At 28.8% G+C, this 18,583-nt stretch overlaps 1 protein-coding gene across 1 annotated transcript; it reads right to left on the bottom strand.

Moving 5' to 3' along the window:
• Positions 1 to 278: 278 nt before the first annotated feature.
• Positions 279 to 1,657, bottom strand: LOC139867110 (cyclin-dependent kinase inhibitor 7-like). Its single transcript, XM_071855442.1, has 4 exons — positions 1,163 to 1,657; positions 988 to 1,040; positions 608 to 778; positions 279 to 494 (listed from the first exon to the last, which is right to left on the bottom strand). Exons 1-4 carry the CDS (start codon positions 1,427 to 1,429, stop codon positions 425 to 427), a joined length of 561 nt encoding a protein of 186 aa, XP_071711543.1. The 5' UTR covers positions 1,430 to 1,657; the 3' UTR covers positions 279 to 424.
• Between the last annotated feature and the right edge of the window lie 16,926 nt (positions 1,658 to 18,583).

Raw genomic sequence — 18,583 nt, 5'->3', positions numbered from 1 at the left:
ATCTGAAAGAATTGCAGAGATGAACAGCAACGAAATATATGGAAGGGAAATTAAGTACATTCATACACCACAGTCACACCAAAATCACACTATTTTTCCAACCGTTTAATTCTTTTCTTGCTCATTTTGGATTCCATATCTACTTATTTTTACATTTCCAACTACAAACACTAAAAACTACCACCACTAGTACTAGTACTAACACGTACCAACATATATCATGTACTTAAATTTAAGACCAGAATATAATTAATCAAATTGCAATGGAAGTGGAAGTTATAATTAAATGAAACTGAATAGTTATATTAACTGCAGAACAATTTAAAAAGTTAAAATAAAATGATTGATTAATTTAAAATGCACTACGTACTGCTTCTTTACAATGTTATGTTCTAAATCAATCATTAATCTTCATCTTCATCTTTTACTCCTTTAGTTCAACCCATTCGTAACGACCTTTTAACGGAACGTCATTTACAACGTCATAATTATACCTGTAAATTCATTAAACAATACATAATTTTTTAATCCTTTTTACTATTTTTATTTTGTTATAATATTATTAAATTATAATTATAAATAAACAATTAAATTACTAGTATCCTACTTGTCTTTGAAGCTTTTATGAAGGTCTTTTTCAGCAGCAGCGAAAAACTCTTCAAGTTCAGCTGCAGGAGGCATTTTCTCCGGCGGAATTGTCCGGCGAGCATCGATCACCACCGGAGCTTTTTCCGACTTCAGTTCACTTGATTCATCTTTTAAGTCAGTACTCTGTGTGCTGAAAGAAGCAGCCATTGAATTTTGAGAGAAAGTGAGAATGAGAGAGCAGTGTAATTATAACGGAAAAAGTGAAATAATAACGGAGGCCGTTGTAGATCACAGATATATAAGATTTTATTCCTTATTTGAAATTTTTTGAAATAAAAAAAAAAAAAAATGGAACGTTAAAATTAAAATGCAAAATTAAATAGTCTCATTTATTAAAACCTTTCTGTTGTCTCCGAATTCTGTCTCACTGATGTTTCAATTTCATTTTCATTCTGCACAACAAAATTCAAATTTTAAATTTCAAATCAAATTCAAAAATAGATTATAGATATAAACACCGTATATATTTATATATTTATAAAATTAAAAATTTAAAAAATAAACATATACAGACCTTCAGATCTGAAAATTTAACTTTCTCCGTAAACGATCCGTTACTCGAACAACAACACGTCGGAACACGATCACCGGAGATAAAACTCGTGACGTCATCATCGCAATGATTACTCAAATTCTTCAACGATGTAATTCGCATCAATTTTGATGAGGATAACTTCAATTCCCCATTACTAACCTTCCTTCTCTTCGAATTATCAACCGCAACTTCCATTATACCACTGCTACAACCGGTACAGCTGCAGTTCCTTGTATATTTCCCCATTTATGCATAGAAATGCATAATATATCTAAATTCTGATGTTGAATTAATTCGTACGTACCTTAAATAATTGATCAATTCTTTGTTTCGTCACAGAAGAAGAATAATATCTTCTGTTGAGATTTTATGTTTTGGTGTTTAATCTGTTAGATGAGAGAGAAAGTGGAGGCGATGATGGCAGTGATTCCGTTTATAAGCTTCTTATCATCAAGTGTGTGTGGTCCTGCAAATTATTCACGCACTCAAAATCACAAATATTCTCTCTCTAACTTTAACGGAGCCGTTATATTTAACAGATCTATAACAATTATACCTGTTCGCTGGCTTGTTGTACGCGGACTATCTTAATACTAGTATTTCATTGGTGCAACCGGTTATAGCAGGTGATGGCGGCAGGTCTACAGGTAGTAGACTGGTAGTAATTGAGTTTCAGATGTATTTGTTGTAAAAAGAACCCATACAAATTTTATAAGAACTAGTGATAACCAACCAGGCTTGCGCCATCAAGTTGCTCAATGAAACACATCATCCGAATTTAATTCTTGGCTATGCCAAATTGTTTAAAAATGGAGTGTGACTAGAGGGTGCGCATAACGCACGATTCACCCGGTACCAGGTCTTGCGCTGGGGGGCTTGAATACCGAGGTTTTACCTTCTGTGGGAAGCCAATGTGCTCGCTCATAGGAGGGTTTCCTCGCTTACCCCAAAAGATAAAAACGAGTAGTAATCTTAAGTTTAATTCGTCTTCTGCTCAATATTTTTGGAATTTATTAAAGTGAAAAATTTAAGTGTAAATTTGGAGTATTCAGGTCGGTATTTATGTTTTATTTTTATTTTTATTTTTTAAATGCAAATATTTCATTACTCAAATAAACAAACAACCACCAAAGCATGTGAGGGCATGCTACATAACAAGGAAAGCTACATCTATCTAAGATTACAAGGAAACGAGTCCACTAAGTAGGTTACATACAATCTAAACTTAACCATGATCTTCAAAAACATTTGGAGTTAACAACCATTGATTTCAATCTAGGTTCGAATTCCTCGATCTTCTTGAGATCCAATTGAAAGCTTTTATTTGAATTTTATTCAAAGCCGTGGGACCGCTGCTCTTCTTCCTTTGAAATAGCGTGGAGTTTCGATTGCGCCAAATTATATATCCGCAAACTCATTCAATGGATTTCCATAAAGATGATCTTTGATTTGCTTGAAAGGGGTCACGAATACCTTGAAACATTTCCTCAATGACGAGTAATACTGCCTGGATGAATTTCACCATCTAAAAACTCGAAGCCAGAGATCTTTCGCAAAGTCACACTAAAGGAAAATATGTTCAACATTTTCTAACCCATTGTTACATGTGGGGCATCGGGCTGAGTTGAATCTATCCCTCGTTTATCAAGTTCCACACTAACCGGTAACCTTTGTTGTTTAGCCCACCATATGAAAAGACCAATTTTTTAAGGAAGGATGTTAAGACGATCCGTTGTCTTGCTCGAGCCTGGAGGCTGTTGAATAAGCTTTGCATCGATGATTTTTGTGAGCGACTGAACCGAAAATATGCCATTTGATTTTAAGTTCCAAGACCATCTGTTGTGACAACCCGAAAATTTTTGACCACATTTAAACTTTATCTTTAATGATTTAATGTTTTCGACACGATAAGCAAAGTCTGTAATGTTGAGTACGAAAGTTTTGGAATTATATTCATGTAATCAATTATTCTTTGACTGTTCTCGAAGATTCACGAACAATATATATATATATATATATATATATATATATATATATATATATATATATATATATATATATATATATATATATATATATATATATATATATATATATATATATATGCACATTAAGTTATAGATTTCAAGTTATTTAGTAAACGATAGTAACATTCGATTATTGATTCGATTGGTATTTAGATAAGTTAACTAAAACGTTTAAGATGAACCAGTAAAACACTAATTTGCTACAGTATTTTAGATTTGCTACAGTACCCGAAAAGCTATAGTGTTTTCAAAAATCACTATTTGCTATAGTAACTTTGCTACAGTAAAACGCTATTTTAAAATGAAAATGTATATAAATATATGTATATACTACGAGACGATGATTTATAGAAGCAAATAACCAAAACACTTAATTGATTAAAGCTACACTTCGAGTGACATAGTTTATCAATGATTAAGTTTAATTTTTGATAAAGGTACACGTCGCGTAACGAAAAGTACTAGTTTTCTAAGCGTACGAAAATGCATTCGAGAAACCGGAACCGGGACATAAGTCGAGTAACAATGTACGAGTCAACGGACCAAAAATTACAAGTCAACTATGCACATGAATATAATATAATATATAATTAATTATATAAATTAAATATATTATATTTATATTATAATAATATGTCGACAAGCTAGTGTACAAAACGATTGTGAGCTGGATCCCATAGCCATGCGATCGCATAGCCAAGGAGGCTAAACCCCATGCGATCGCATGGGGTACTGTTTCAAGTCAGGTACTATAAAAGCTCGATCTGGTTCCAGCTAAATCTATCTATCCCTCTTTCTCTAATATTACTCCGTATATTTATTTAATTTATTTTATTATTATTATTATTATTATTATTATTATTATTATTATTATTTTTATTATTATTAAGATTAATATTATTATTAATCTTATTATTATTATTAGTAGTATAATAATTATTAGTATTATACATAAAATACTACGACGAGGTTATGTTCAAATGATTTCAAAATGGTTTTCGAGCAAGATAGAGCTAAGGAAACTATGGGTTATAACTATGGAGGTTATGGGTAATGTTCGTGGGTATTGTTCGTAAGTCAAACCTAGTGTTTATCATCTTCGTTACGTCTACGTACTTTCCTGCAATATTGAATCACAATATTGATACGTGAGCATTCATATCTTATCTTTTATATATTAAAAGTGTATCCATGTCTAGTGCTCGAGTATATATGTTTATGCATGCTTGTATGCTAAATTTCGTCGTTAAACAGTTTATGATGAATCACGAATTAAATACATAAATTACTGATAAAAGGTATATGATATGCATGTTTTTGGAAAGCTGGCGAAAAATCAATAACTTTTCATTTAGAAATCGCGTAATTTCGATGAACGAATTTAAAGATATGGTCAACTGAATTATGATTGATATTAATTGAATTGCTTTTGAATCTGCAATTGATATTTAAACAACTTGTTTATAAGATTGATAAATTGGATTTTCAAATATTACTAATCGAGTAAATGAATTTCTATATAAGGCACGTCTAGTCTTGTTGAGCAATTGTCAAAATTGATTGTTTTATCATATTTTAAAGCCTTATAAAAACTATAGTTTAATTTTACAAGAATTGGGAAACTATGTGAAATGTTAGAATGTTTCGATTGCCATGATCATTCAACTATAGTATTGAGTCAGATTGACTTTTTGAAACGACTTTTGATAACTTTTGTATGTCGGTCTCGAGCATTAGGATTGTGATACACTATGACCTGACCTAGCTTGATAGACATTTATTGACCAACATATGTTCTCTAGGTTGAGATCTACGGTTATTTGGTATTCCGAGTTTCGGTCACATTTCGGTGAACGACTTTATGTGCTGCTAAGGTGAGTTTCATAGATCCCTTTTTAATTGCTTTTGCAATATATATTTTGGGCTGAGAATACATGCACTTTATTTTAAACGCGATGGATACAAGTACATACTAAATTCTACACCGAGTTTGAACCAAAAATTCCTTAGCTTTGGTAACTAGTAACTGCCGGTTATAAGAACTGGTGGGCGCGAGTAGTTATATACGGATCCATAGGGCTTGACATCCCCGTAGGTATAGAAACCCTAGCCTGAACTGTAAAACAGACGTATGCTATTTGAGTTTAGTACACGTTGGTTTGCGTGTATTGTACAGGTTAGTTGCATGTATGTTAAAATAGGGGTACTTATTATATAGACGTTAAAGTTTAGTTACAGGGTGCTCAATCTTGTAGAATATTTTGATAAACATTTCTGGATGAAACAACTGAAATCTTGTGATCCACCTTTATATACAGATTACGCGCAACATTAAAACTATGAACTCACCAACCTTTGTGTTGACACTTGTTAGCATGTTTATTCTCAGGTTCCCTAGAAGTCTTCTGCTGTTTGCTTATATGTTATACAAGATATGTGCATGGAGTCATACATGCTTTATTCGAGAAAACTGTGATGACTCGGGAATTTTCGACCAAATTTAAACTTAATCTTTATATGTTCCGACACGATAAGCAAAGTCTATTTAATTGAATTTCAAAATTTTGAACTATTTATAAGGATTCATTTACCTTTTGACTATTCTCGATGATTCACGAACAATTGTTTGTAAATAAATATGTATTTATAAATATAAATGTAAGTGTAAATAATAAACATAAAATATAATTTAAACAATTGAATTAGCTATGTAAAATAAGATACAAAATAATTAGGTATAATTTAAAATGAATATATATACATGTATATATGATTGCTATTAATAATTATTATATTGTAATATATAAATATTAAATATCCAAATATGTTATTAAATAGAATAAGTAATTCATAAGTAATAAAACGTGAAGTTAATATATTATATGTAAATACAAGTCAAAGTATAAATGTTATATCATGATCATTACTTTCATTATTATTATTAATAGTAACATTAATATTTTTATTATTAATAACACTATGTCTAATATAAAATATGTATATATATATATATATATATATATATATATATATATATATATATATGAAAATTCGATATGTATAAGTTGTTATATTATTATAATTATTAATATTATTATTATCAATAATATTATTATAAGTAGTATTATTATGATATTATTGTTATCATTTTATTAGGATTATTATTAGTAAACTTATTAAAATTATCAATTTATGATTGTTATGATCACTACTAATTATTATTATTATTAATACGATTATTATTTTTATGGATATTATTATCATTATTATTATTTCTATTATTATTATTATTATTATTATTATTATTATTATTATTATTATTATTATTATTATTATTAATATTGGTATTTTTATTATTAGTAAATCTATTATTATAAATCAGTATTATTAATTAATTAGTATTAATATTATTAATATTAATATATTTATTAATTATTAATATATATTATAAAATATAATAAATGGTACGAGTTTGGTAACCATAACCATCAAAACTGTTTTCCATTTTTGTTTATGTCGGGAGTTGTTATAGGTCTAATTCAATCACTTGAAAACAGGAATTTACTCATTATATTTATAGAGTACTGCAATTGTAAAAAAATAAATAGATATATATATAAAACGTCCGCTGTTCTTGAGCTGTGAGTACCAAAATCTCGAATTCAATTCATTCTTCAAAATTAAAAATGCAGAAGGAACCTAAATCCATTCGTGATTCTTTCTGTAAAATTTTACATCTTAATTCGTAAAATCAAAGGTGAATTTTGGAGTCAAAGTTCTTATTTAAAAAGTCAAACCATGTGTTCATCCAAGAATTCGAATTCGTTTTACAGTTTCCGAGGCAATTGTTGATTGAGAAAGTTTTTAGAAGAAGTTTCCTACCTATTTCGTTTAGAATTCATCTTCTATAAATGTCAAGATTTCGAAATAAGAGTTTGAGTTCCAAATTTTTTTACAGCGACGGTTGCAAAATTATTTGAGTTATATATTTTTTTCTGTTGTTAATCAATAACAATTACAATAATTTGCTTCTGTTTCGTTTAATAAATTAAAACATTTTTTTGGGTTTGCTATTATGATTCTGGGTTTCTGATCGAGTCGTTCAGATTATGAAGAAGATGAAAAATTGAAACAGACAGTTTATCTGTTAAATATAAATGATATTGGGATTAAAACAGATATGCAGCGATGGTACAATGGTTATGGGATCGTGTTGGATACTTAGAGGTCTCGGGTTCGAGTGTTGTAGCTGCCATATTTTTTTTTAAAGACTTATTGAGGTAGTTATTATCTCCTTTATTATTTTTATTATTATTACTAATTGTTATTATTATTATTATTAATTATTATTATTGTTATTGTTGTTATTGCCATGATAAGTATTATTATTAGTAACATTATTATTATTATGATAGTATTGCTAATATTATTAATTATAATAATATTGTTGTGTTATTATCACTAATATAAATGTAATGAGTATTATTATCCTTAACATAACTAATATTGTTATTATTATTATCGTTATTATTATTAAGATAATGATAATTATTATTACTCCTAATATTTAGAAGCATCATTAACCAAATTAAGAGTATTATCATTGTCGTTATTAATAGGACAGGTATTATAATCTTTATCATTGTTATTGCTACAAATATTAATAAAATTATTATTAGTTGAAATCTTATCAATTTAGTATTATTATCATCATTATGATTATGATTAACATTATTATTATTATGAAAGTAATAAGGATATATTATTATTATTATTAACCATACCATTACTATTATTAGTATTATCATTATTAATTGAGTTATTATTATTAGTAATCCACTAATGTCAAAACTATCATTTTTTAACAAATAAATAATTTTGTATATAAAAAATGTATTTAGTACGTATACTATAACTATGTTAATATTTCATATAACTATATAATAACATTATTTATATAAACACTCATATATAACAAACTAATGATATTCTTATATAATTCTAACCATATATATATATATATATATATATATATATATATATATATATATATATATATATATATATATATATATATATATATATATATATATATAGATATTAAACATTTTCAATATATACACAAACTAAATAAGTATAATATATAATTTAAGATATAATATATAAACTTGTTCGATTACGGGTATCCATATTAATATATATACAAATGATATAGGTTCGTTAATCCGAGGACAACCCTGCATTGTTCAATATCGTCATATGTATTTATAAATGTTTTACGAAATAGACACAAGTAATCGAAACTACATTCTATGGTTGGATTATCGAATCGAATATGCCCCTTTTTAGCTTGGTAGCCTAAGAATTAGGGAAATGGCCCCTAATTGACGCAAATTCTAAAGATAGATCTATGGACCTTGACACGTCCCATTCGGGTTACGAATGCTTTAGTACTTTGATTATCATGTCCGATGAGAGTCCCGGAATGATGGGGATATTCTATATGCATCCTGTTAGTTCGGTTATCAAGCGTTCACCATATGAATGATTTTTATCTCTATGCAGTTTGCGAAATGCCTGATATGAGATGTATGTTTATGGAAAAATTGAAATCTTGTGGTCTATTAAAATTATGAAAATGATTGATTACGATAAATTAATGAACTCACCAACCTTTTGGTTGAGACTTTAAAGCATGTTTATTTTCAGGTATGAAAGAAATCTTCCGCTGTGCAATTGCTCATTTTAGAGATATTACTTGGAGTCATTCATGACATATTTCAAAAGACGTTGCATTCGAGTTGTTGAGTTCATCAAGATTATTATTATTAAGTCAATTATAGTTGGATACATTATGAAATGATATGCATGACGTCAACTTTCGATGTAATGAAAGTATGTCTTTTAAAAATGAATGCAATGTTTGTAAAATGTATCATATAGAGGTCAAGTACCTCGCGATGTAACCAAATGTAATGTATTCGTCCAGATGGATTAGGACGGGTCATGAAAGTTGGTATCAAAGCAGCGGTCTTAGCGAACCAGGTCTGCATTAGTGTGTCTAACTGATAAGTCGTTAGGATGCATTAGTGAGTCTGGATTCCGACCGTGTCCGCATGTTAAAAGTTTTGCTTATCATTTAGTGTCAAAAATTATTTGCTTATCATCCTTAAAGTCTAGACACGTCTTACTGCCTCTATTGCATAGACTATGTATAGATAAATTCATATCTTCGCGTATCTGTTATTGTTACCTTTGCCTGACAGCTTTCGTAGATTTCTCTGTAACTTATGGGATTTTAGTATTATATATGCATATGTAAATTATGTATTGCAGGGTACTAATCTACATCCTATAATCTTTTTCTTATCGAAAAATATTTCATCTGATCGTACAAAATAAATCCCTCAACCAGTTCGAATTCCTCGGATTCCGACAGCTATTCCGATATGGATATTCACCTAAGCTCCGAAAGCAGCGTCACCAGAATGAATTAACCAATCATCCATCCCCAATTCATCTGATGGGTTCGTAGTCGACTTAATCAATGGAGACAAGAAGAAGGAGATTCCTTCCATCAATCGAATTCACCTCTTGGCGATTAACCTGAAGCACTTACCGACAAACCCATTCGAAACACCATTTTCACACTCATTTCCAGAGTATCTCACCACGATTATATTCTATCTAAAATTTTAAACCTTATTCATCCGCTCGTTTCGACCAACAATCATCCCGGAATAATGGAAGAAGTCAACGAACTTCGCACCCGAGTTGTAGCCTTGGAAAATATGGTGCAAAACGTACCAACTTCAGCAACATCACCGGCACCAACAGTACCACCAACAACCCAAGTTTCAACATCACATGCCTCAACATCTCATTCTGTACTTCGAGTATAATCACCGTTTTACATGACGTTCTACATCAATTATCTTCGTCCTTCATGGCAATTATGTAATCTCTAATGTTTTAGAGATTATATATTCTTGTTCTAACGGTAAATCAAATGAGTCTAATACCATATTGACTCATTAAATCCATGATTTCATCTGAAGAAAATATATATGTATATATGTTTTCATAAAGATTGTAATTAAAAATTCTTTTGTACAAACTGTTAATGGTGAAAATATTTTAACGGGTAGGTAATACCCGAGGAATATTTAGATTTCACATTAATAAGTTACACTGTACATTCTTCGAATCTGATTTAACAGTCATTTATTATCCTACTTACATCCACAGATATACGTATCCGTTCACCACAGAATAACCATTCAATTTCATATTTGGATTTTGACCTATCAGAATCCAACAAGTGGCATAATGAAGAAAACATTTGACAAAATAAAATTTGTTAGAAACAAACGAATTAACTATGAGAAAATTTTGTTAAGAATCCACGCTAACTGTTCCTAGCTAACTGATTACATTTTATTTATCGCAATTTAATTATCGCAATTTTATTTATCGTCATTTAATTTCTATTATTTACTTTACGCACTTTATTTATCGTCATTTAATTTCTGTTATTTATTTTACGCACTTTAAATATCGGGACACGTATGCAAGGTTTTGACATATCATATCGACGCATCTATATATATTATTTGGAATAACCATAGACACTCTATATGCAGTAATGCTGGAGTTAGCTATACAGGGTTGAGGTTAATTCTACAATAATATATATAGTTTGAGTTGTGATCGAGTCTGAGACGTATACGGGTCACGACACGTATTAATTAATTCGAATATTATATATTAAACTATATATAAATTATTGGACTGTTACTGTGGACTATCGGCTGTGTACTAATAACATTGGACAATTAAAATGAATTAAAATATTGATTATAACATATGAAACTAAATATTCTTCAAGTTTGCCACTTGATTTCATCTTAAACTTCATTTGTATCTCGACGATTACAATCTGCGTTCAAATATTTCATGATTCTTGAAACCTCTCAATTAAGAAACAACTGAGAAGATGAACCAACCGCACTTCATCTACAGAAGAAAGATTTATGCATATAGTTATGCACCTGAAAATATTCGGAACCTGAGTAAACGTTTAACACGTATCTGTGCCAATTCCTTTAGTGTTATTATTACCCAAAATAACTTGGTAATTCCTTTCAAAGTAGCAAATTTTGTCACAGCTTCAACAAGTCAACTTCAACTTTTCGTTCGAAACAACCTTATTATAACTTTGATATATATGCGTGCTCCTTATTGTTACCTAGGAACCTTTTATATTCCACCATATTACCATCAACGTTTAATCATCTAAAAACACAATTCTCTTGAAACCACCTCGAATTGATAACCAATGATTCAGATATGGTAGCATTAAATGCAGAGGAAACATCAAAATCGTAGATGGTCTAAACGGCCAAAAGTTTGATAATAAAGAGAGGAATGTTGGGAACGCTCTATAGAAAATTTGGTACTGGAAAACGGATTGAGCAAACCAAGAAGGAGATTGTAGACAAATCACAAAGAATAAATCTGCCTTCAAAGAATTCAAATGATTCAGTATCTACTGAAGTCATTAATGAATACCTTACTCCTGACTCTAAATTCTTGCAGACAAATTTTCTTCATCAACCTTCGAACTTAGAAATTCCAAAATATCATCATAAATATCTTCGATATTTCTGAGGATATTTTCATAAATATTCTTGTCCAAAAATATTTATCTCTTCCTGCTATCTATGTTACATCATAAAGGAAACTACTTTAGTTTCTAAATTTTTTTAAAATTCGAGTTTGAATTATGAATGAATTTCTTCATCACAACTTGATTCAAAAATTCTAAGATATCATCGTACCTTTATACCATCGATATATCTGAAGATATTCTTATCTGAAATCATTTATCTCTTCGCGCTATCAGAGTTACATCATATAAGAAACTGTTAGTTTCTATATTCTGTAAACCTTCGAGTTTAAACTATGAATGACTTTGAAGTAGTGTTAGGAACTGATGCATGAGTTAGTATAATATAATGACACTTGATCAACGTGATTATATTACAGTAAGTCATGCTGAGTTTCTAATGGGACGCGATGATTCACAGATCATAACGTCATCATGTGCCATGTTACACGACTTTTACATTCTGTCTAATCTATAAACATATCAAGAACATATTTTCTTGATAGTTCTATCATTTCTCTTGAATTTTGATAATTTAACCAATCAATACTGTGCTATTACAATTTCTCTCTTAGAACATTAGCCACGTTCATTCGAAACTCCATACCCACGAATTCTGGACCATTATAAGAGATGCCCAATCGCAAGAAGAAGAAGAAGAAGAAGAAGAAGAAGAAACGAAGGGACAAAGCTCCGAAATAGAAATTAGAGTATAAATCTCAGCAAATAGGGGGGAAAGTATTAACTGGGGATGATAATGATTATAGAAAACAGAAGCAAGGACTTCGAGGTATAAGGGAAGATATAAAGTCCGATAATAACACATAAATTACAAACCGTGTATATCAATGTTTATCGCAACATAAAGACACGGGAGAATTAAAAACATTATAATCCCAAGGGCGAAGTAGAAGAAAGCAGATTCCTCTGGTGGAAGTTGGAAAAGGAGAATGATTGTTGCGATAGTAAGGATGAGGACAAGGATCAGAACTGGATTAAGCATTTTCAGAATCTTTTGGATGTATGAAACAAGAAGGAAAGTATAGGAATGGTGAGAATAATGGAACTAACGAGTTTAATTTATAATGGAAATATCAGACAGAGTAATCGAGGCAGATCACCGTATTTAATTATAGAGATCTTAATTCCTTACTCGCCGAAGAATCAAATCTTTTAGATTTCGAAGATTTTCTTTAAATCCCTTAAATTCCGGAATTCAACCCTGAATCTGTCAAAAGTTAAGACGAATCTTTACTTTTCCTATTTCAATCTTTTGCGATAGCTTCACTCATACGCTTCAAGTAACCGAATCGTTTAATCTATATTACTCGATAATGATAAAACTCTAGTAATCAACTCATATTCGTCATGAAAACATTTTTATTGTTAGCCATGACCACCTCACTCAAATTTCGGGACGAAATTTCTTTAACGGGTAGGTACTGTGATGACCCGGGAATTTTTGACCAAATTTAAACTTAATCTTTATATGTTCCGACACGATAAGCAAAGTCTATTTAATTGAATTTCAAAATTTTGAACTATTTATAAGGATTCATTTACCTTTTGACTATTCATTTACCTTTTGACTATTCCTGATGATTCACGAACAATTGTTTGTAAATAAATATGTATTTATAAATATAAATGTAAGTGTAAATAATAAACATAAAATATAATTTAAACAATTGAATTAGCTATGTAAAATAAGATACAAATTAATTAGGTATAATTTAAAATGAATATATATACATGTATATATGATTGCTATTAATAATTATTATATTGTAATATATAAATATTAAATATCCAAATATGTTATTAAATAGAATAAGTAATACATAAGTAATAAAACGTGAAGTTAATATATTATATGTAAATACAAGTCAAAGTATAAATGTTATATCATGATCATTACTTTCATTATTATTATTAATAGTAACATTAATATTTGTATTATTAATAACACTATGTCTAATATAAAATATGTATATATATATATATATATATATATATATATATATATATATATATATATATATATATATATATATGAAAATTCGATATGTATAAGTTGTTATATTATTATAATTATTAATATTATTATAATGATTAATATTATTATTATCAATAATATTATTATAAGTAGTATTATTACGATATTATTGTTATCATTTTATTAGGATTATTATTAGTAAACTTATTAAAATTATCAATTTTATGATTGTTAGGATCACTACTAATTATTATTATTATTAATACGATTATTATTTTTATGGATATTATTATCATTATTATTATATCTATTATTATTATTATTATTATTATTATTATTATTATTATTATTATTATTATTATTATTATTATTATTATTATTATTATTATTATTATTATTATTATTGGTATTTTTATTATTAGTAAATCTATTATTATAAATCAGTATTATTAATTAATTAGTATTAATATTATTAATATTAATATATTTATTAATTATTAATATATATTATAAAATATAATAAATGGTACGAGTTTGGTAACCATAACCATCAAAACTGTTTCCCATTTTTGTTTATGTCGGGAGTTGTTATAGGTCTAATTCAATCACTTGAAAACAGGAATTTACTCATTATATTTATAGAGTACTGCAATTGTAAAAAAACAAAAATAAAAAAAATAAATAGATATATATATAAAACGTCCGATGTTCTTGAGCTGTGAGTACCAAAATCTCGAATTCAATTCATTCTTTAAAATTAAAAATGCAGAAGGAACCTAAATCCAGTCGTGATTCTTTCTGTAAAATTTTACATCTTAATTCGTAAAATCAAAGGTGATTTTTGGAGTCAAAGTTCTTATTTAAAAAGTCAAACCATGTGTTCATCTAAGAATTCGAATTCGTTTTACAGTTTCCGAGGCAATTGTTGATTGAGAAAGTTTTTAGAAGAAGTTTCCTACCTATTTCGTTTAGAATTCATCTTCTATAAATGTCAAGATTTCGAAATAAGAGTTTGAGTTCCAAATTTTTTTACAGCGACGGTTGCAAAATTATTTGAGTTATATATTTTTTTTCTGTTGTTAATCAATAACAATTACAATAATTTGCTTCTGTTCCGTTTAATAAATTAAAACATTTTTTTGTTTTTGGGTTTGCTATTATGATTCTGGGTTACTGATCGAGTCGTTTAGATTATGAAGAAGATGAAAAATTGAAACAGACAGTTTATCTGTTAAATATAAATGATATTGGGATTAAAACAGATATGCAGTGATGGTACAATGGTTATGGGATCGTGTTGGATACTTAGAGGTCTCGAGTTCGAGTGTTGTAGCTGCCATATTTTTTTAAAGACTTATTGAGGTAGTTATTATCTCCTTTATTATTTTTATTATAATTAATAATTGTTATTATTATTATTATTATTATTAATTATTATTATTATTGTTGTTATTGCCATGATAAGTATTATTATTAGTAACATTATTATTATTATTATGATAGTATTGCTAATATTATTAATTATAATAATATTGTTGTGTTATTATCACTAATATAAATGTAATGAGTATTATTATCCTTAACATAACTAATATTGTTATTATTATTATCGTTATTATTATTAAGATAATGATAATTATTATTACTCCTAATATTTAGAAGCATCATTAACCAAATTAAGAGTATTATCATTGTCGTTATTAATAGGACAGGTATTATAATCTTTATCATTGTTATTGCTACAAATATTAATAAAATTATTATTAGTTGAAATCTTATCAATTTAGTATTATTATCATCATTATGATTATGATTAACATTATTATTATTATGAAAGTAATAAGGATATATTATTATTATTATTAACCATACCATTACTATTATTAGTATTATCATTATTAATAGAGTTATTATTATTAGTAATCCACTAATGTCAAAACTATCATTTTTTAACAAATAAATAATTTTGTATATAAAAAATGTATTTAATACGTATACTATAACTATGTTAATATTTCATATAACTATATATATAACAAACTAATGATATTCTTATATAATTCTAACCATATATATATATATATATATATATATATATATATATATATATATATATATATATATATATATATATATATATATATATATATATATATATATATATATATAATATAACTAAATATATAGATATTAAACATTTTCAATATATACACAAACTAAATAAGTATAATATATAATTTAATATATAATATATAAATTTGTTCGATTACGGTTATCCATATTAATATATATACAAATGATATATGTTCGTGAATCCGAGGCCAACCCTACATTGTTCAATATCGTCATATGTATTTTTACTACAAAATACAGTATAGTGAGTTTCATTTGCTCCTTTTTTAAATGCTTTTGCAATATATATTTTTGGGACTGAGAATACATGCGCTGCTTTTATAAATGTTTTACGAAATAGACACAAGTAATCGAAACTACATTCTATGGTTGGATTATCGAATCGAATATGCCCCTTTTTAGCTTGGTAGCCTAAGAATTAGGAAAATGGCCCCTAATTGACGCGAACCCTAAAGATAGATCTATGGACCTTGATACGTCCCATTCGGGTTACGAATGCTTTAGTACTTCGATTATCATGTCCGATGAGAGTCCCGGAATGATGGGGATATTCTATATGCATCCTGTTAGTTCGGTTATCAAGCGTTCACCATATGAATGATTTTTATCTCTATGCAGTTTGCGAAATGCCTGATATGAGATGTATGTTTATGGAAAAATTGAAATCTTGTGGTCTATTAAAATTATGGAAATGATTGATTACGGTAAACTAATGAACTCACCAACCTTTTGGTTGACACTTTAAAGCATGTTTATTCTCAGGTATGAAAGAAATCTTTCGCTGTGCAATTGCTCATTTTAGAGATATTACTTGGAGTTATTCATGACATATTTCAAAATACGTTGCATTCGAGTCGTTGAGTTCATCAAGATTATTATTAAGTCAATTATAGTTGGATACATTATGAAATGATATGCATGCCGTCAACTTTCGATGTAATGAAAGTATGTCTTTTAAAAATGAATGCAATGTTTGTAAAATGTATCATATAGAGGTCAAGTACCTCGCGATGTAACCAAATGTAATGTATTCGTCCAGATGGATTAGGACGGGTCATGGAAAAAAACGTTGCATTCACAAATCATCACCATCTATCTTATTTTGACTGCATTGTTAACAGAAGTATTATTGTAAACTATTATATTACGGTGATTGTCTATATGTAGAAATCATCAGATGTCAAAAACCTTTGATTTAAATATTCATTTATGGTGTGCCTTTTCAAAAGAATGCAATGTTTACAAAACGTATCATATAGAGGTCAAATACCAATGAAATTGATGAATGACGTGTTCGTCCAAGTGGATTTGGAGCGATCGTCACATCTGTCCTCCGAACCATTTGCAAATGAGAAACTGTTATTGAGCTCCGTAAGTTGCTGGAGCTCGCTTGATATTCTACACGAGGGGGATTGTAACCAGCGCCACGAAATAACCTTTTCACCGTTGCAGTCCTTAACCCTCTCAATAACCTTTGCTTGATGTGATTTTCAAGCCACATATTTTTCCAAAATAATGTGTTGTCTCCTTTGCACACAACCTTCATAAAAGAATTAGTGGAAGAAATATCAAAGTTGTCTATATAGAGACTCGTTTTGCATTTGTTTCTCCATACAGACCCCAATCTCGGACCGTAATTAAAAGTTTGAATACCCAAACTCCTATCCCTCTCATATATACTTGAGATGATTTTGACCTAAAGAGCGTTTTTTTTCATTATGGAAACGTCACCACCATTTTTACAACAAGGCTGGATTCTTTGCCTTGAGCGACCCGATGTTTAGCCCCCCGTACTCATATGTTAACAATATATTATCCCATTTAACCCATGAAATTTTCGAATTATCCCCCGACCCTCCAAAAAAAAACTTACGGCGCAAACTTTCAAGTTTGTTGATGATGCATGGAGAAGCACGGAATAGGGAGAAGGTGTACAATAGAAGGCTACTTAAGACCGACTTTATCAAAGTAAGTCGACCCCCAATGACATCGATTTTATCTTTCAATCCGTAAATCTTGAATGAAACTTATCTATGAACGGTTCTCAATCTCGAATGTTGTTCATCTTTTTTTCAATAGGCAAACCGAGATAAGAAAAAGGAAGGTTACCAACTAAGCATCCGAATGATCTAGCTAAATCTTCCACCACATTCATTTGGACACCAATACTATCAACCTCTTGTCACCGCCACCATTATACACTGTTTAGCTACTAATAGCCCATCTTTAACCACTATTCATGTTTAATTCAATACTATCCATGTTTAACTACGTACTATTCATTTTTCATTACTATTCATGTTGTTGTTTGGCCTCGGGCCCTCTTTTAATGCCTTCTAGAGGTTTTTTTTTCTTCGTTCGCTAGTGTTTTAATTGCTTGTTGGTTTCTTGTTAGGTTGTCTAGCTCGAGTTTGTGTTGGTTTTAGTTAGTTTGAGCTTGTTGTGTTGTTTGCGTTTTTGGATGTACATTTTAGGGCTTTCATCGTTTTGATGAATTGTTCCCAAACTTTAAATGTCAGTTATTTTTCGCCAAAAATAAATCTAGTTCAAAATTTGAAATGAAGTTTTGTTTTTTT

This window comes from Rutidosis leptorrhynchoides, chromosome 9 (assembly GCF_046630445.1).
Source record: "Rutidosis leptorrhynchoides isolate AG116_Rl617_1_P2 chromosome 9, CSIRO_AGI_Rlap_v1, whole genome shotgun sequence".
Classification (NCBI taxonomy): Eukaryota; Viridiplantae; Streptophyta; class Magnoliopsida; order Asterales; family Asteraceae; genus Rutidosis; species Rutidosis leptorrhynchoides.
The sequence above is the reverse complement of the archived record's forward strand: the minus strand, read 5'-3'. Positions and strand labels throughout refer to the sequence as shown.